This window comes from Somniosus microcephalus, chromosome 13 (genome assembly GCF_052327205.1).
Source record: "Somniosus microcephalus isolate GS21.2 chromosome 13, FLI_Smic_1.0, whole genome shotgun sequence".
In the NCBI taxonomy this organism is placed as follows: Eukaryota; Metazoa; Chordata; class Chondrichthyes; order Squaliformes; family Somniosidae; genus Somniosus; species Somniosus microcephalus.
This window is the reverse complement of record NC_140999.1, coordinates 181,079,938-181,099,744: the sequence shown is the minus strand read 5'-3', so window position 1 is coordinate 181,099,744 and position 19,807 is coordinate 181,079,938. Positions and strand designations below refer to the sequence as shown.

The following is a 19,807-nucleotide window of genomic DNA, read 5'->3' as shown; positions in this document are numbered from 1 at the left end:
ACTGATATTTCCTCTTCCTAGCCAACTGTGATCAGTTAACTCAACAGCAGAGGGGAGAATCAAACTTTGGTCTGTATGGCTCGCTACGACTCCAGGTGGAAAGTAACTGGTTCCTTTAACAGCTGTTTATTTTGTACAGGGATTAAGGGGTGGGGGAAACGCTCCTACTTACTTTGGTCTGCAGGTTCTGCATTGACTTCTCAAATGTTTTTGGGGGTGCCCTCTGATGGTTACAAAGGATAGCGACTGCTCGGTTGGCACGATTGTAAGAAAGTATTTTTGCTGCGACATTTTCATCCGCTAGGAAACAAACAAACAGATTATTAGGAGCTGTGCAGTCACAATGAAGCGCAGTAGCACAGGTGGTGCTGCTGCAGTGCAGCACAGATCACAGTCGGCAGTCACTCTCGTACATCAGTGCTACGCCACAGTATGGGCCAAGTTTCAATGTAATTCAATATTATAACATTTATGTCAAAGAAACAATATACGCTGAACAAAAAATACCACGGCAGTGACAGAGGTTACCCCAAACCCCTTCCTGAGCTCTTCGCCCGATTCAAACTATGGCTCAATTAAACAAGCCAAGCTTTGCTCTTGCAATTTAGGTCACCTGGATCCCTCTGCAGGAACACTGGCCTGGCATCATTCCAAAAAAGTATTCATTACTCTAGATTTAAACCTCACCATCTGCATTAGGTTTTGGACTAAAACCAAAACAAAAAAAAGAGAAAAGATTTTTGAGGGGATAGAGAGAAAAAAAGACTGTGGAAACATCTAAAGCATTTAAAAAAAAAAATCTACAGGCAATATATCAGGGAGATGATCAAAACTGATCGTCCGAACGCATCAAGGCAACACCCGACCCTGGCCTTATCTTGAAGCAACTAAACCAGTACTTAATGTTACTATTGGAATGGGGAAGGGGGACACCTTATGAAAACTGGCATAGGAGGGAAGAAAGCAGCTCTGGCTCCGGCCTGGCGCCAACACACAGATGGCATTGCAACTTTCACTTACGGTTGGTCAGTTCCTTCAGCTGCTGCTGCAGGGTGATAGAAGCATTGTAAGTACGGAAAACTTTAGCAGTAAGTCCGTCCATTAGTTCCTGGAGATGTTTGTTGAGGATTGAAGTCTATATATAAAAAAAGTCAGTAAAACATGTATGAAATAGCATATCAACTAGAATCTGGAGACTGAAACTAAAATCAGTGCTAAATAGAAGCTCCATTACACGACCACTCCCCACCTGAATACTATGATCGAAGACGATTTCTAGAATTTCTTTACTCAAACAAGAGCAACTTAAACTGTGTCATTTCATTTTATCATGAAAAAGCAGAGGGATTTGGAGCATTGATGTTTTTTCAAACGCTCACCCAGAGAATATGGAGTAGAATGTATGCACGAGGGCGCCAGGAATGCTAGGCTGGGGGAGGAAGTGGATCAGGTGGTGTGTGTGAACAAGTTTTGAGCTGCTAGGTACATCACTGATGACTATCGGAGAGAGAATCTGGTTAACAGGATATAACTGTGAAGCCCAGGTCATTCGGTAAAGACACCAGATGCATCCCATGTGTGTTCAATTCAATGTGTGTGTGTGCGCGCGCGTGTTTGAGGGGATAAAGAGAGAAAAAAGACTGTGGAAACATCTGAAACAGGTAGGTGTGGGCTGCACCACTTAAAATGGCAATGGACATTCCTTGAAAAATTGAAATTTAAGGGCATTATAAGCAATGTTCCTTCTAATTTTTTTTCCCCCGTGCGCGGTCCCTTTGGCTGCGGGGCCCATTCAAATTATCACCATGCGGGGTTTCTCCCATGTAAAAGCTGGCATGCAGCCCGCGCGGGACCTCCAGACTGCCGAGCGGCCGTGCAGTTTAATGGGAACATTGATTTTTATGGTGAGTAAATTAGAACGATTGGCTCCTTCCTACATTACAACAGTGACTGCACTTCGAAAATATTTTGTTGGCTGTAAAGCACTTTGGAACGTCCAGAGATCGCGAGAGGCGCTGTATAAATGCAAGTCTTTTGTTATCATGAGCCAAAAGCCACCGGACATACATTGCCCCACAACACCAGTGTTCTCCACCAGTGGCAGTTACTGCTCGCGTAGTAAAAACCATCACCCTGACCCAAAATAAAAGGTACGACCCCACCCACTTCCCCCTTCGTACCACAGGGCCTACATTGCCAGTGGCTAAAGAAGCAGTCCTGGAACTGGCCACAACAAGGCACTGCTCCCTTCTCTGTAGGAAGTGCTCGACCTCTGCGGAGCACCTTCCTAAAGTTACGCAACACAAGAGACAGTGCACAGCAACAGTGGATGAGGGAGAAAGGTAAAACATGCGATCCACCAAACTGTGGCACTAAACTGAACATGCCGTGCTACTCCAATTAACCGTAAAGCAGTATCAGATTCCCCGTGAGCCCCACTCACATTGCACAGCACTGCTACTTACATTGAGCCGGTCAAAAAGGTCATCTTCAGGTTGCTTGTTCTCCATAAATAATTGAAGATTCTTGAACACCTTAGATACACAAGGCAAGAATATCACGAGGCACTGCAACTTCACTTAACCGAAAAGTACTTAAAAAAAAATAAACTTCACACCCCCCACGCCATCCTTTTTATCCTTTTCTATTCAGGTACTTTTACTTTACAGGAGTGCAGATCGGTCAGGTGCATTCTCAACTTATCAAGGGCTGAATGGCCTGTTTCTGTGCTGTTAAGTTCTACGTAAACTGAACATTTACATAGTTTCTACAGGGTTTATCCTCATTTTTAGGTAATACATTATACAGACAATCCCATCAAACAATGACAATACCCACATACAAGTGTGCATCCCACAGGACCAATCCCTTGGTTCTAATTTCTGGAGAAAAAAAACCAGAAGCTTATTTCATGCTATGCAACACCAGCCAAGTGCCAAGACAGAAGTTAATTAAGTACAGACTGTACTGCGCACTACAGTACCGAGTGTACTATGGAGGCTGGTAAACAAGTGATGAAAGCCAAGCCTGCAGGGCTGGAAGCCTGGTTAAAACAGATTGACAATACTGCAAAGAACAAGCCGATATAGTCAGGTCAACAACCCTTTTAACAGGCTTTTAAACTTTCACAACACTTGGAGTAGGCAAGAACATGTACACCATATGTTAAAACACACAAAACCAGGACCAAATGCATTAACAGTACTGTGGACTACAAACAAGCTTCCTCCCACCCTCCAATAGATCCGAACTAGAAAGAATTTCAGCTTCAGTATAGTGCAGTTCAAAGATCCACTCTGGGAGTACTGGCTTGTGCCATGAACATGGTAGATAAAAAATGCCAAACTTTAACCATGATATTGGCCACAGGGGGGTGACCAAGGGACAACATTAGCAGCACCGATCTATGGAATAGCTCCACAAAGCCTACATTTAAAATAATCTGCTTTCAGCCTCATTAAGATCCCAGGATGCATTTATCTGGGTTACAAATGATAACGAGGCATCAGTTTTACTGTTTGCCAAACAATGTAATGGCCTGTATTACAGAGGGAACCTTTTCAGAGTTTAACTGTAATCCAATGGTGGGGTTTCGAATAACGTTATCTAGGTTGGAGGTACAAGCTATATTCGAACTGACGAGTTCAGATGATCCATATACAGAATAATGGATAATTTGGGAGGGGGCAGAGATATACCAAGGGGATTGTGCTTTTACTTCTGAATAGATTTTAAAACACAGATAATCTGGAGTTTCATATACACCACACATGCATGTCAGAAGTAATGCAACATTTAAAACGCTTGAATGCCAGTTTATGTACATCATTGAAGTACAATCATCCAGACTGCACTTAAATTGATTGCTAGGTTGTGCAATCTTGAAATAACTACTGGTGGAGCACAAAAACTTAATTTTAAAAAGTTAGTTCCAATTTTCCCCTTGCTGTGTCAGCCGTGTCTCAGTGGGTAGCACACTCGCTTCCGAGTCGGCAGGTTGTGGGTTCAAGTCTCACTCCAGAGACTTGAACACAAAAATCTAGGCCGACACTCCAGTGCAGTACTGAGGGAGCGCTGCACTGTCGGAGGTGCCGTCTTTCAGATGAGATGTTAAATCGAGGCCCTGTCTGCCCTCTCAGGTGGACGTAAAAGATCCGATGGTACTATTTCGAAGAAGAGTAGGGGAGTAAGCCCCGGTGTCCTGGCCAATATTTATCCCTCAACCAACATCACTAAAAACAGATTATCTGGTCATCACAGCATTGCTGTGCGCAAATAGGCTGCCGCGTTTCCTACATTACAACAGAGACTACACTTCAAAAAGTACTGTATTGGCTATAAAGTGCTTTGGGACGTCCAGTGGTCGTGAAAGGCGCTATATAAACGAGTTCCTCACGTGCCAACAGCACTCCAGCACCATGTCTAGGTGGCCAAGTGAGGTACTGTAGACAGCATAGTGGGCCTTTTGACTGTGAAAGGCCTCACAGTGGAGTGCAATGAAATTCTCACCAGTTATCCGCACTTTCCCACAGGGGTCACTGAGGCAACGATCAGGAATGGGACCCTAGCCCCCGGCACCCACACTGCCACCTCTACAACAGGTCAGCTAGCTTGGCACAGACTGAGAATCAAACCGGGAGGCGGACCTCCCTGGTTGGTTTTGGCTCAGCTACACATCGTCTTCTAACAACCGAACTGATAGTGGAGTGAAACTATGAAGAATGACTACAACAGCAGTCCCACCAAATCTTACCCTTTTTTCCACTGGCACTTTGTTGTAATATCGGATGGAGTCTTTACCCAGGAAGTCAAACTCCACCATGTATTCCTGACCATCGAGCTCGGCGTGCAGGTTGATGTGCTCCACTCGCAGGGAGCAACAACCCACCGTGTCTGCAGTCTCCCCTTCTTCCTTCTCATTCCCAGCTCTCAGGGCTAGCTACATTGAAAGAGAAAAGGAACAGTCAGAGCAAATTGATTGGGGAGGCACTGGTCGGGAAGGAGCCTGCAGTGAAACACTTGCACCTCACTGCATTTGCACAGACCCTGCAACTAAGGATCGGTTACGTGGAAGCATCCAAAACATTTAAAAATGGAATTGCATCAGATATATTCTCGCCCTGCCCACATAGATCTCTTCTATGTGGCTCCCAGCCAAGGAGATGTAAGTTATTGGAACAAATCAAGTCAGCCGTCAGGAAGTGCACTGTGCAGGCACGAAAACTTGACTCACTCCAAGTTCTTCTCCCCATGAGGAAAGTTATTTCCGACATGATTCGGCTTGGTGTGAGAGTTACATTCATTTGCCTCAATATTCTGGACCAGATGTACAATGTTTTGGCGAAGATCTTTTGCTCAATGATTCTAAAGTGGTAATTCGAGATTAATAAATCCATTATGCAGCCTCATTACAACAGTGACTACACTTCAAAAGGTACTTCATTGGTTGTAAAGCACCTTTGGGACGTCCTGAGGTTGTGAAAGACATTATATAAATGCAAGGTCTTTCTTATTTCTTGTTGTTTAGCTTTTTTAACATGCTAATTCTGGGGTGAGCACATAACACTTCCTATAAAACAGGAAGTCTCTGAGGCAAGGGCTGCTTTGGTATTAAAGATGTTGGAGGTGCAGTAAAATGGGATCATCAAGCCATGGTGGAGGAACCCGTTAACAGAATGATATGTTGAAGGGGTCTAGAGTTAGAGAGTGGAGGAATATATCTCCCTCAGTTGTCCTCCATCCCTGCCACCCAGGTCTATCTCCATTCAGGTAGATACCATGCACAACATGGATCTAACCTGCAACAATTTCCTTCACTCACCTTGTCAATAAAGTAAAGTGCGACAGCACGCTGCCGGACCTTCATCTCCTTCGACTTCCAGTCCTCCCTGTACTGTGCACGTATCTTGTCGACCAACTTCTTCAACGTCCGAGCAGTCTCGTATTTCTGCCAATCCTTCTCACCCTATTTAAACCGAACAAGCACGGTCAGTTTTTCTAAGCTGTGGGTGACTGAGGGCGGTTCATCAGCTGGTGACTGATGACCTAGGCCCAGGGTCAGTGTTGACAGGTAGTGCCAAGCACGGGCCCAAAACTGCTCAAGGTTAATTAATGGCATGTGGAGATAGCAGTAATCTTCCCTCTAAGCTGCCCGTGTGCGTGGCCGTGCAGTAATCTGCTAGGTCCTGCGCAGGCCGCTCAAGCTTTTACACTGGAAATACCGCGCATGCGCAGAAATTTAATGGGATCGCGCATTAAAAGAAATAGGCCGCGCAGAACAAAGCGTAGCTTACAGGGAACACTGGATAGCACGTCTTTGAAACTGGCAATTTCTGAGAATCTGATTCAATTAGCAGGTCAATAGTTACTGAAAAACAGGAATATAGGCCCTCCCTCCCCGATTACATCCTGCCATTATACAGAACATGAGGCACGTTTGGATCACTATCTTAAGTTAGGTTTAAATTGGGCATCGGATTTGCTTTTGAAACCAATGCCCTTTTGCTCGCTAGCTCCTGTTTCGAGTGGCGACAGACCTTCAGTCGAAGATGACAACCCTTGACGCGAGGAGAAATCAAATGGAGTGTGCCGATGGCACGAAGGCCAACACAAGACAGAAAAACTGTCAGTTCGCTGTTCACCTTTCTACAGTTGCTGCTTGTCCTTCAGCAGATCCAAGCCTAGTTCTTGTACCCACCAACATGCCCACCATCTAGCGCTACTTGCCAGCTTCCAAGCACGGTGGCATAGTGGTTAGCACTGTTACCTCACAGCGCCAGGGACCCGGGTTCGAATCCGGCCTCGGGTGACTGTGCAAACTCCACACAGACATTCTCCCCGTGGTTGTGTGGGTTTCCTCTGGGTGCTCCGGTTTCCTCCCACAGTCCAAAGATGTGCAGGTTAGGTTGATTGGCTATGATAAATTGACCCTTAGTGTTAGGGGGATTAAAATGTGTGGGGTTACGGAGATAGGGTGGGATATATGTTGGTGTAGGGGTTACGGGGATCGGGTGGGATATGTGTCGGTGCAGGCTCGATGGGCCGAAATGGCCTCTATCTGCACTGTGGGGTTTCTGTGATCAGCAGCAATATTTGCCCAGCTATTGATATTACACAGTTCAAAAGGCTGTGTTTTATATTACCAGCAGGCAACAAATTCTCTTGCTCCCCTCTCTAACAGCTGGAAGTTTTGCATCTCAGTGTTCATCAATCCGGTCTTGCGTAGTAAATAATAACTTCGACAAGACCTCTCGGTGAGAAGGATAGCTTCAGTGTAGCAGATCAGACTGCTGGTCTTTGCCTGTGACTGAACACCAATCAGGTCAGTTATTCTCTCAACCTCTAGAGCTCATCGTACCTTAATTCTGGAGCTGGGGTTCAGCATGATGTATTTTATAGATCCCTGGATGTTCTCGGTCCATGACACTAGCCAAGTCACCTTGTTGTCATGTCGTACCTCCTTCCACTTGCTGCCTTCAGGAGGTGGTGGAACCTTAGAGTTCCTGGAGATAAAGGGGAGAGCTCAGTGATATGTCGAGACTCTCGTTTCACCTACCCCATTGTATGTTAAAAATTGCCATAACCATTTATAACACACACACTCTGGCCTTCAGAAAAGGTGGTTAATAAAAGAACACGTGAAACCCAAAGAGAACACATGTTCAGGCTGACAGCTACAACAGCATTTCCACAGTCCATTCAGCAACTTCCTGCATTCTTTCCCCGTGTCTAATAATGTAGCGCAGCTTGTGACCCACCTCCTTCACCTGCACAGTCCGTGGATTTAAATTCCCGTTCTCTACTATCCTGAGCACGTCCTTCCCGAAACTTTCAAAAAGGTGGAAAATTCAATTTGACCAGTGGTTCAGAACTTAGTGTTGCAGTGCCCATTCTTCACCACTTGAGGGAGCACCAACATTCAGCAGCAAGTAATGAGAGTTGAGGGACTTCTTTCATTACAAGCAGCAATCGCCAGCCAGCCCCCGTCTCCCTATTTGGATGATTTGAGATTGGCACCAGAACTGGTACTGGAACACCCACTGTGCTGCTCACTGACTATCCTGTAAGCAGTATACATCAGTTGAGCAGTTGGCACGAGGGCTGACCTGAACTGCCAGGACTGGTCTTGAAAAATATACAAAGATTATAGAATATGCAACATTCAGAAATGAATACAGCACTTCATTAATGTAACCTTCCTCTGTATAAAATGGGGGTTTACCTCTAAACGTGCAAGTGCGAAAAGTTGGATTACGGCCTATATTAACCTGAACAATCAAATGTGCCTCAAAATGATTCTCAGTCTTGGGTTATGCAATAAATTCTTGAAAAAAAGGGTGAGCATTATTGTTAAACATTAAGGTCCCACCAACAATAAGTGTATGTGGTCAGATTCTTACCAAAATTTCCCCTCAGCTCAGCTTCATTCCGAAAAAAAGAAATACTGGAGATTGTTCCAGCATTTGTATGTGGAACAAAAAAGACAAGAGGAGGGGCCACCAAACTTGTGTGGCGAGACTTAACCCTTTAGCTCTACATTACAACAGTGACTACACTTCAAAAGTACTTCGTTGGCTGGGACGTCCCGAGGTTGTGAAAAGTGCTAGTTTGAGGCGGCTTTGGTCACCCCCTCCATGGGCCCATTCTTCGCGTACAAGCTAGAAAGTGGTTGCTGGCGACGCTACAGACCTTCATTGTGTTCTCGCCCAATATCACCCACGTGCACTTCGCAGCAGCAGTAACTGAAAGGAAGTTAAGAACGAGAACTCCAGCAGATTCACCCCCCTTCCCTCGCCCAGGGATGACAGGCGAATTAAAGTAGCCCAAATGTTGCTCCAGCTAACTCAGCACAGACTGGAATCAAGCGTGTAGTCTGTTGATCTGTATGGCTCAGCACTATATCATCAGGTGTTGAACTTTACCTACTGGACCATCGGTGTAGCCCTGACAATTTTCTAAAAATCTCGTCATTAATGTTGAGCTAGCAAAGGCCTGGGCTTCCCCTCAGAGATACTCACTTACTACAGTTGATGATGATGTCCTGCGGCCTAATCCTTCTCTTCAGCATGCCCATCTTTGGGTGGTTACCACGACCTCGGAAGAGTCCCGGCGGCTCAATCCTGAAGTTCGCGATCCGCTCTTTGTGGTTATCCATTATACAATACCCGTACTCCTGTAGAAGCTTCTCATTGTCTACTTTTAATTTCTGTTGTTTTTTAAAAAAAAGTTAAAAAAAATTAATCCCAATAATTAAACTTCTTCCCGTCTTTTCCTGAAGGGGTAATTCTTCACATCTGAAGCTTTACAGTGATTACCAAGTGTATTAGGTCTTGGAGGCACCATGGCCAAGTCTGATAAAACAAACACACACACACACGTGTACTTGTCTCTTCCATAGCCCAGTGCTGAAACTGGTTATAGTGCCACTACCAGCACGCCAGGTGAAATTGGCAAATACAAGAGCAATTCAACCTGGTACATTCACCAACAGTGCCCTGCAGGAGGGGGCATAACTCAGCTCGTCTCCCACTACAAACCTGTTTCTCTTCTTTGGACATCTGCTTTCGAGCCTCAGACTGGGCCTTGAAATATTGGCTAATTTGTTCAAAGTCGCACTTGTTGAGATCTGTTATTGACGACTTTTCTTCAGGTTTCATTTCCTAGATTAAAGCAAAGCCTTAATTAAATGCAATTTGTGCCGCGGGCTGGAAGGAAGGAAGGCAGCGAAAGTTTGACCACGGTGCGAAAATCATAACTCAAGAGGGAGAAATGACTGTGGGGGCCGTCTTTCTCAGGCACTTAGTGGCAGCAGATCAGAGAGTGGCACTGGGCAAGGTGTGGGCATAGGTCAACTACCCAACATGCAGGGAGAAGTTCAAAGAGCAAAGCAGCATCGTTGGCCTGTTAGGTCAAGCTCTATTATAAAAATATACTGGGCTATATCTCAGTGTTCGGAGGTGACGAGTGAAAGAAAAACACTTCCTCTCAAGTTTGCAAATCCTGCCTTCATCATCTCGTGCATCAACAGAACTCGGGAATCAAAAAAAGCTATGACTGACAATCTGGTTTAGGAGAATTGTTCCTTCTCCTGCCACTCTCGGTCAAAACATTTGCTTTGTTTGAACAAGAATCTTCCCACTCACACCCAAAAATAAATTCCAACAGGAACAGCTTTGGTCATTTCTCCCGCCTTCTCTAAATCTCTGGTCTTGGCTTCAAAAGGTGGGAAGGAAAATAGGGCCATCTGGTGTGTATCCATGACAGAAAAAAGAATTTGTATTTATAAAGCACGTTCTCAGGATATCCCACTCTCTATCGCTTCAATCTATTCCAGTCCCAAATGCTTCTGTGCACGTTCTCCTTGCTGAAAAGCATTCAGCCACTTTGGGCCTGCTCTTTGGAGCTCCTTACCCAAGCTTGGTGTCAGCTGTGGTTCAGTCGGTAGTGCTCTCACCTCTTGAGTCAGAAGGTTGTGGGTTCAAGCCCCACTCCAGGGACTGGAGCACAAAAATCTAGGCCGACACTCCTGTGCAGTGCTGAGGGAGTGCTGCATTGCCGTTTTTCCAGACTGAGATATTAAATCAAGGCCATGTCTGCCTGCTTCGATGAATATAACAGATCCAAGCAAAACAGAGCCAAGTTGACATTTAAATTGTAGGATTTGGATACTGAAAGACTTCGCTTTTTAATTAGCACCCCCACAATCCAAAACTAGCTTTTTTCGCTCTTCAAACTTACCTTTCGCCAGTCTTTGAAGAAATTCTTCCTAAAGATATCTTTTGTAGTGTACTCATGATCGAGCATTTTTGCAAAGAATGTCGCGACCTCTTCGCACTGAGGGCTCAGCTTCATAGGTTTCCCTAAACAAGAAGATTTAAATCAGACACCAAAAGACAGGGACTCGTGAAAGTACAGGTACAGATGGGTACAAATTTACATCTTCATTTTAAACACTGTCCCACTCAATCATACCCATGCTCGCCATCCGAAAGTATTACAAGCAGTTCTGACTGCAAAATCGAAATCTATATTAACGATTTGGAGGAAGGGACCGAGTGCAACATATCCAAGTTTGCCGACGATACAAAGATGGGAGGGAAAGCAGTGAGTGAGGAGGACATAAAAAACCTGCAAAGGGACATACACAGGCTAAGTGAGTGGGCAGAGATTTGGCAGATGCAATATAATGTTGGAAAGTGTGAGGTTATGCACTTTGGCAGAAAAAAAATCAAAGAGCAAGTTATTATCTAAATGGAGAGAAACTGCAAAGTGCTACAGTACAAAGGGATCTGGGGGTCCTGGTGCATGAAACACAAAAAGTTAGTATGCAGATGCAGCAGGTGAACAGGAAGGCCAATGGAATCTTGGCTTTTATTGCAAGGGGGATGGAGTATAAAAACAGGGAAGTCTTGCTGCAGTTATACAGGGTATTGGTGAGGCCACACCTGGAATACTGCGTGCAGTTTTGGTTTCCATATTTAAGAAAAGATATACTTGCTCTCGAGGCGGTTCAGAGAAGGTTCACTCGGTTGATTCCGGAGATGAGGGGGTTGAAGTATGAGGAAAGGTTGAGTAGGTTGGGACTCTACTCATTGGAGTTCAGAAGAATGAGAGGCGATCTTATCAGAACATATAAGATTGTGAGGGGGCTTGATCGGGTGGATGCGGTGAGGATGTTTCCACTGATGAGTGAGACTAGAACTAGGGGGCATAATCTTAGAATAAGGGGCTGCCCTTTCAAAACTGAGAGGAGGAGAAACTTCTTCACTCAGAGGGTAGTAAATCTATGGAATTTGCTACCCCAGAGAGCTGTGGAAGCTGCAACAATAAATAAATTTAAAATGGAGATAGACAGTTTCCTAGCAGATAAGGGAATTAGGGGTTACGGGGAGAGGGCAGGGAAGTGGACGTGAGTCTAGATTCGGATCAGCCATGATCCTATTGAATGGCGGAGCAGGTCCGAGGGGCCGTATGGCCTACTCCTGCTCCTACTTCTTATGTTCTTATGAAATCTCATTATGCACATTGCGAGTGTGGTACATTTAGTGCGCCTTGAAGCGAGGGATAGCAATGCAGAGGCGCCCAGTATCAGCGTCAAGCACTCTCAGGTCAAGTGCAGAGCAAAAGATCCTCCACTCTACCTAAACCCCAGCCTCAAAGAACTGCTGCTACTGGACCAGTGTGGCACTCATTTCCCTTTCAACACCAACTACCTTTAGGCGTGTGTAAGCGACACTCCCAATTCGTGCGAGAGAGGAAGAACTTGCATTTATCGCCTCTCACGCCCTCATGACGCCCCGAAGCGCTTCACAACCACCAACGTACTTTTGAAGCGTAGTCACTGCTGTAACCTAGGCAAAGAAATGGGAGGCAGTTTGGCACTACAGGCTCTTGCCTGGTATGAACGGGACTGAATCTACCCAAACTAGTTTCACATAGAACCCTTACATCCAGCAGGAGAAAGAGACATGTGCGCCTGGTCTGCACTGGTTTGGGACCCAAGCTCCAGAGGTGAAACGTCAACATCTAACCCACTGCGCTATCCAAATCCCCACATTTTTAGTAGGGAATGAGGGATTCTTCAACCTGGAATGCTCACAGAGAGCATTCGTATGAATCACTGGAAATCTCACGTCGGGAGTGGAACCTTGCAAAGCGTACTCTGAAATTAATAGACCAGTTTTTCATCACAAAAGGAACCCAGCCTATCCCTGTCTCCACACAGCATTCACCCAATCGTTGCTGAGCACACAGATCCACACCAGATGCGAGAAAGGGAGCTCAGAAGGTATAAACAGCAAAAAAAGGGGGCATAAAAGAGCAAAAGAAAAAGGCCAGCTGTCTCAAATTTGCTTTTTACTGATCTACATCGCTACATGCTGTGTCCAGCACAGAGCAGCAGCTACACAATGAGGACATTGCGCCATGGGATCACGTTTATGCGTTCAAATAAGAGGGGTATCTAACTCATGGCAAGTGCAGAGACACTATGGAGGATGGAAATCTACAGACTCCCAAGCTGTCTAATTAGTTGGCTATAGATGTTACATGCTTGTGCAATCTTTATATATATGGAGATCAATGTTTTACAATCACTTGAGTGAACGTTTATTACAGGTTATGACGGTTGGGCACCATAGTGCACAAGTCCATCCATTTATAACCTTTTCAAAAAAGGTATTGTCCTCACTGCTTGGCATTTAAAACACAAATGTGTCAGCATAAAAAGATAGTTAAACAGTTAATTGATATCCCATTGAAGAATCACGTGCAATCCCAACCCCAGGCCATTAATACATTTGTCCCTCTTGACAGGATCCAAAGCACAGGGGAAGCTGCTGCTTTGGGTTTTAAAGAAGTATTTTTCTACCCCTCGGTCATGGCCACTCAAAGAACTGGATTACCATGAGTGGGCAAAGCTAAGAGGGGAGCGACGAAGGACTATTTAACTGTAAAAGTTCTTAAATAAATTAGGGTCAAGTCCAATCCTGTCATCAACAGTTTGTAAAATCCCACATGACGTTGAGATACAAGCCCAGTGGTGTCAATTTAACACAAAGAACTGAGAAACAACCACACACAGAACAGGATACTGTATTATTACAGTATATTACAGGTATGGCACTGGACGAGCAACTCCGAAGTCATGGATTCAAATCCCAGCATGACACGTTGTGACCTGTGACGAGGACCAGAGAGAGAGAAAAAAAACCATGACAGCAGCTGGATTGTTGCAAAAACTCGAGAGTTCAGGGAAGGGAACCTGCTAGCCTGCACATTCTAAAATAAAGGAACAGTTCTCTTTCTCCCCGCTCCTGAAGGTGACCACACCATGCTCGGTTACAGTTCCACAAGCGTCAGTGGGTACCTCCCTAAAGTGGCCACACGCCCCTGACCTCAACCCCACCACTATCCTTGGCTGCATGCTCGGGGCAATCCGGTGAGGTGGATCGTTGGTGTCCTGTTCAATCCTGATGCAAGTTGTGCACCTAGTGTGTAGTGAGTTGCCAAGGGAGCTTTCTTCCACCTCCGGAAGAGAGGCTTACACTCACCTCTGCTCCCAACTACAAGACCCACGCTCTCCCAGCACCTCAAGGATGGACTTCTCGAATACTCTCCTTGGTTTGGCCAGTGTGCTCTCTTGACATAATCACCATCTCCACTGGCCCCATTTCCCCCAACAAATCAGTCAGCATTCAAATATTCACACCCTCCCCACCCAGCTTCAACAAGCATCTCAAGTCACACTTGCTGTATGCACCCGCGGCTCCTCTGACTGCTCACTCACTCACTCCCTCCCTCTACCATTGCAAGCACTTCAGGCACCGCCCGTGCCCACTGCAGTTCCCTCCCGGTACCATAGCAACCGGAGTAGGCCAATCAGCTCCTCAAGCCTGATCCACCATTCAATTAGATCTTGGCTGATCGGCACCTCAGCTCCATTTACCAACCGTGGCTCCCTACCCCTCGACAGTCTTACCCAACAAAAATCTATCGAGCTCAGTCCCAATATCTCCAACTTTTTTTTTTTCGTTATGGGATGTGGGTGTCGCTGGCAAGGCCAGCACTTATTGCCCATCCCTAATTGCCCTTGAGAAGGTGGCGGTGAGCCGCCGCCTTGAACCGCTGCAGTCCGTGTGGTGAAGGTGCTCCCACAGTGCTGTTAGGGAGGGAGTTCCAGGATTTTGACCCAGCGGCGATGAAGGATCCGCGACATACTTCTAAGTCAGGATGGTGTGTGACTTGGAGGGGAACTTGGAGATGGTGGTGTTCTCATGCGCCTGCTGCCCTTGTCCTAGGTGGTAGAAGTCGTGGGTTTAGGAGGTGCTGCCAAAGAAGCCTTGGCGAGTTGCTGCAGTGCATCTTGTAGATGGTACACACTGCAGCCACGGTACGCTGCTGGTGGAGGGAGTGAATGTTTAAGGCGGTGGATGGGGTGCCAATCAAGTGGGCTGCTTTATCTTGGATGGTGTCGAGCTTCTTGAGTGTTGTTGGGAGCTGCACTCATCCAGGCAAGTGGAGAGTATTCCATCACACTCCTTACTTGTGCCTTGTAGATGGTGGAAAGGCTTTGTGGAGTCAGGAGGTGAGACACTCGCTGTCGAATACCCAGCCTCTGACCTGCTCTTGTTGCCACAGTATTTCTGTGGCTGGTCCAGTTAAGATTCTTGTCAATGGTGACCCCCAGGATGTTGATGGTGGGGGATTCGGCGATGTTAATACCACTGAATGTCATGGGGAGGTGATTAGACTCCACTGCCCCAGCATCCAGCCTTTTGGGGGCAGAGAATACCAGATTTCAAAGTGCGACTTTCCCCTCATCGTCTGACCGTTGATCTCTCAACCCCTCTACATTTTCCTTCATGGGGCTGCCGCTCCACCATTTTAATCACTCACACGTTTTCTTCTGTGCAAAGAGCAGTTATGCAAATGAGAGCTGTTGCATTATGATAAATAAAAGTACACCAATGGATTACGCAGGTCTGAAATAAACGTCAAGACAGGCTTACACCAAGAAGCAGGAATACACACAGGCAACAAATGGTCAGAGTGATAAACTTGCTTTCAAAGAAACAACCCCCCCCCCCCCACAATACCATTTTCCAGTTAAAGGAACAAACAGGCAGGCAGACATCATGCTACACAGGTGCTATGCATTGTCACGTTTTAAAGACAATTGGGGGGAGATGAATGGCTATGGTTATGAAATGGTTTAAAAGTTGCCAAGTGGAGGAAGTGGAATTGAACAGAAACGTGGTGATCATTCTGCACTGCAACAACTCCCACACTTCCTGCTCATTGAGCGAGTGACTCACCAAATCAGGCCTTTCCATGAAAATACTGCAGAACAATTCAGAGAAATGAGTGTGTTGGGAACAAGGTAGAGCCTGACATTGGCGAGGACTGAACGGGAGGGGACGCTGGTACAATCTCGGAGCTCAACATTAACCCTCAACATTAAACCCCATCTGTCTATTCCAACAGCAAACACGTGTGTCATTCGCTGAGCTATCTAACCAGAAATACTTAAGTGTCGATTCTGGAAACTTGGAGCTCAAATCAAGCCAGCAGCATGCTTTTTGGGGGTTAGGATCAGATTTCAGGTAGACCTGAAATCAGGGTTTCTATTAAAATTACGAGGACCATCTTAGAATCATACAAATTTACAGCACAGAAGGCAGCCATTGGGCCCATCGTATCCGTGCCGGCCGACAAAGAGCGGTCCAGCCTAATCTCACTTTCCAGCTCCTGGTCCGTAGCCCTGTAGGTTACGGCACTTCAAGTGCATATCCAAGTACTTTTTAAATGCGATGAAGGTTTCTGCCTCTACCACCCTTTCAGGCAGTGAGTTCCAGACCCCCACCACCCTCTGGGTGAATAAAGTTCTCTACAACTCCCCTCTAATCCTTCTACCAATTACTTTAAATCTATGCCCCCGGTTATTGACCTCTGCTAATGGAAATAGGCCCTTCCTAGCCACTCTATCTGGGCCCCATATAATTTTATACACCTCAATTAAATTTCCCCTCAGCCTTCTCTGTTCTAAAGAAAATAACCCCAGCCTATCCAATCTTTCCTCACAGCTAAAATTCCCCAGCCCTGGCAACATCCTCGTAAATCTCCTCTGTACCCTTTCTAGTGCAATCACATCTTTCCTGCAATGTGGTGACCACGGTCTTGGGTTGGTCTTCCCCATCAGTAAGATCAATACCAGGACAAGAAATGGCTTTTAAAAAAAAAGGAAAATATATTTATATTAAAAAAAAAAAAAACAGGTAAATACTTTGAACGTTAAGTATTCCCCCACCCACAAGACTGTCCCTTCCCCCTTTAAATACAGATGTAGCACTTCCTGAATTTTAAAAAATTTGTTCATGGGATGTGGGCGTCACTGGGAAGGGCAGCATTTATTGACCATCCCTCGCTGCCCTGGAGGTGGTGGTGGTGAACTGCCTTCTCGAACCGCTGCAGTCCGTGTGAAGTACTCCCTCAGTGCTGCTAGGGATAGAGTTCCAGGATTTTGACCCAGCGACGATGAAGGACCAGCGATATACTTCGAAGTCGGGCTGGTGTGCGACTTGGAGGGGAACTTTCAGGTGATGGTGTTCCCACGCATCTGCTGCCCCTGTCCTTCTAGTTGGTAGAGGTCGCGGGTTTGGGAGGTGCTGCCAAAAAAGCCTCGACGAGTTCCTGCAGTGCATCTTGTTGATGGTACACACGGCAGCAACGGTGTGCCGGTGGTGGAGGGAGTGAATGTTTAAGGTGGTGAATGGGGTACCAATCAAGCGGGCTGCTTTGTCCTGGATGGTTGTCGAACTTCTTGTGTTGTTGGAGCTGCACTCATCCAGGCAAGTGGAGAGTATTCCATCACACTCCTGACTTGTGCCTTGTAGATGGTGGAAAGGCTTTGGGGAATCAGGAGGGGAGACACTCGCCGCAGAATACACAGCCTCTGACTTGCTCTTGTTGCCACAGTATTTATGTGGCTGGTCCACACACTTTCCATGTCTATTCCAACCTCCACAGGAATTCTGTGGGAACACACAACTGAACTCACCCCAGAAAATCACAAAGAACCAACTAAGCAAATAGGAGGATCTCGGTCCAACAGTTAGGTCTATTTGATCAGGGGGTCAAGCTCATTGCACCCAGGACGGTGGCTGTCGGAGCTCGAATTCAGGATCAGCCATTTTTTTTTTGCAAGGCCCGATCACGCGATCTACAATCCTGAAATGAGACGAGAACATGTCTGTAGGTTACCGTGTGTACCCCATTTACTTTACTGCTGCCAGCTGTCTTGAAATTGGTAACAACATAAACAAGAGGTTGGTAGCCCCATTGGCACAGGGGAACTATCTACAGCTGCTGCGGGCAGAACGACCTTCAGCACATAAAAATTAGGAGTCGGCCATACGGACCCTTGAGCCTGCTCCACCATTCAATAAGATCATGGCTGATCTTCGACCTCAACTCCACTTTCCCACCCCATCCCCATATCCCTCGATTCCCCACGAGTGCAAAAATCTATCGATCTCAGCCTTGAATAAAAACAACTTTAAAACATGGTTGGGATGCTATCGGGACCAGCCCATAATACGAGCAGGGTAGGTTCTACACATTGAACCAGCTTCCAACATAAATGCAACAGTACTGTCGCTCATCAAATACTGAGGCACTTTCTAAACTGGCAGGCTTCAGGGTTTCCTAATGCACAAGTCACATTCATCCATTTAACTCCTCATATGATCCCAAACTGCTCAAAATATTCATTGAGAGAAAATTTCTTGATCAGGATCTTTTTTATATATATAAAAAGCTGCTAAATCACAAATGCTGATGTTGATGGACTCTTGACTGAGGGATCACAGAGGCCCACAATATTGGGGCTTTGTACACTTGAAAGTAAACAAAACAGGGGGGCTCAATACTTAACCTACAAGTCAACCTCAGCAACACATCCTGTGCACCTATTAGTCTCGGTAAATCTGCCGAGCTAGTTCGCTGATGACAGCGACTTGAAGCAGGCTGACACGCCAGTGCAGTACTGAGGGAGTGCTGCAATGTTGGAGGTGCCGTCTTTCAGAGGAGACATTAAACTGAGGTCCCGTCTGCTCTCTCAGGTGGACGTAAAAGATCTCACGACATTATTTCGAAGAGTAGCAGAGGAGTTATCCCCGGTGTACTGGCCAATATTTATTAACCCAATCAGCATCACTAAAAACAGATTATCTGATCATTATCACACTGCTGTTTGTGGGAGCTTGCTGTGTGCAAATTGGCTGTCATGTTTCCTACATTACAACAGTGACTACACTTCAAAAGAACTTAATCGGCTGTAAAGCATCCTGAAGTCGTGAAAGGAGCTATATAAATGCAAGACTTTCTTTCAGTGCTGCAAAGGAAGACCGAGCACGACATTCAAGTGGGAGTTGCCCGGTTGTACAAAAACAAAGCCAAATTACTCCTTCACTCAGGTTTTGGTGCCACCTCGGGACACTTGTTTGGACGCTGCGTCAGAATTCCTAAAATCACGAGTGGTGGTGATGCTTGAATATCAGTGCCGCTGTTTAAAATTGGTATAAAAACCTCAAGAGTTGTTTTATTTAAATTATAAAGTGGTGTCCCTGATGAGTAAAGATAGTGGTTAACACCACAGGAGAGCGGCGATATCAATAGACTAACAAGTGTTGCAATGAGGCAAAAACCAGCCATTACCTGCAGTGAAACACTGCCCTTTGAAGCTACAGTTACAGTCACATAATGGCCAGTTATTATGCTGGAATAAAGGACATGGACAACCATCCGGAACTAAAACATTGGGGCGGTCACAACCCAACATATTGTGAAGCACAGTTCTACTTTCTGTTATCAGGTCACGGTTGTAACTTTATCACTAATTGAATCACCGTGATAAATTTTCCCTACATACACTCCTCACTTTATTGTTTCTCAGTCACTTCTCCTTCCCAATTATGAATATTTTCAACGTCAACATACATACTCTCACTTACCATCGTAATAGAATTTAACTTTATCCGGGAGTGGCACGTAGGGAGGAGCAAATACTGGGCCTTTGTGTTCTAGAAATTTCCACTTCACACCATCAGTATAGCGTTCTTCCTCCCACCTGCACGAGAGAAAATATGCTTCTGTGAGTGAGAGAGAGGTTTCGCTAGAATATTACTATACCACAGCTAGCAATCCTAGCCCACACGTGGCAACAGTTAATCAGATCAATTTTCTTTCATCAATGAAAGTTTCATTAAAAAGTGAGTGGCTTGTGGTCAGTATGGAAATTATGCAAAGA

General features: G+C 45.7%; 1 protein-coding gene and 1 non-coding gene across 2 annotated transcripts in view; both read right to left on the bottom strand.

Moving 5' to 3' along the window:
• The window catches only part of LOC147108828 (DNA topoisomerase 1-like), a 74,661-nt gene that overhangs the window by 14,877 nt on the left and 39,977 nt on the right, over window positions 1–19,807 (bottom strand). The window contains exons 9-18 of the mRNA XM_086005716.1: window positions 19,512–19,627; window positions 10,738–10,859; window positions 9,537–9,659; window positions 9,018–9,205; window positions 7,358–7,502; window positions 5,822–5,965; window positions 4,754–4,939; window positions 2,466–2,534; window positions 1,021–1,135; window positions 173–300 (exon numbers count right to left, since the gene is read on the bottom strand). Of these exons, the coding sequence (XP_085861842.1) occupies window positions 173–300; window positions 1,021–1,135; window positions 2,466–2,534; window positions 4,754–4,939; window positions 5,822–5,965; window positions 7,358–7,502; window positions 9,018–9,205; window positions 9,537–9,659; window positions 10,738–10,859; window positions 19,512–19,627 (1,336 nt within the window). The remainder of the gene's footprint in view (window positions 1–172; window positions 301–1,020; window positions 1,136–2,465; window positions 2,535–4,753; window positions 4,940–5,821; window positions 5,966–7,357; window positions 7,503–9,017; window positions 9,206–9,536; window positions 9,660–10,737; window positions 10,860–19,511; window positions 19,628–19,807) is intronic.
• Window positions 13,297–13,416, bottom strand: LOC147108829 (small nucleolar RNA SNORA26). The gene has a single exon (XR_015080749.1). It is a non-coding gene; the product is annotated as a small nucleolar RNA SNORA26 (small nucleolar RNA).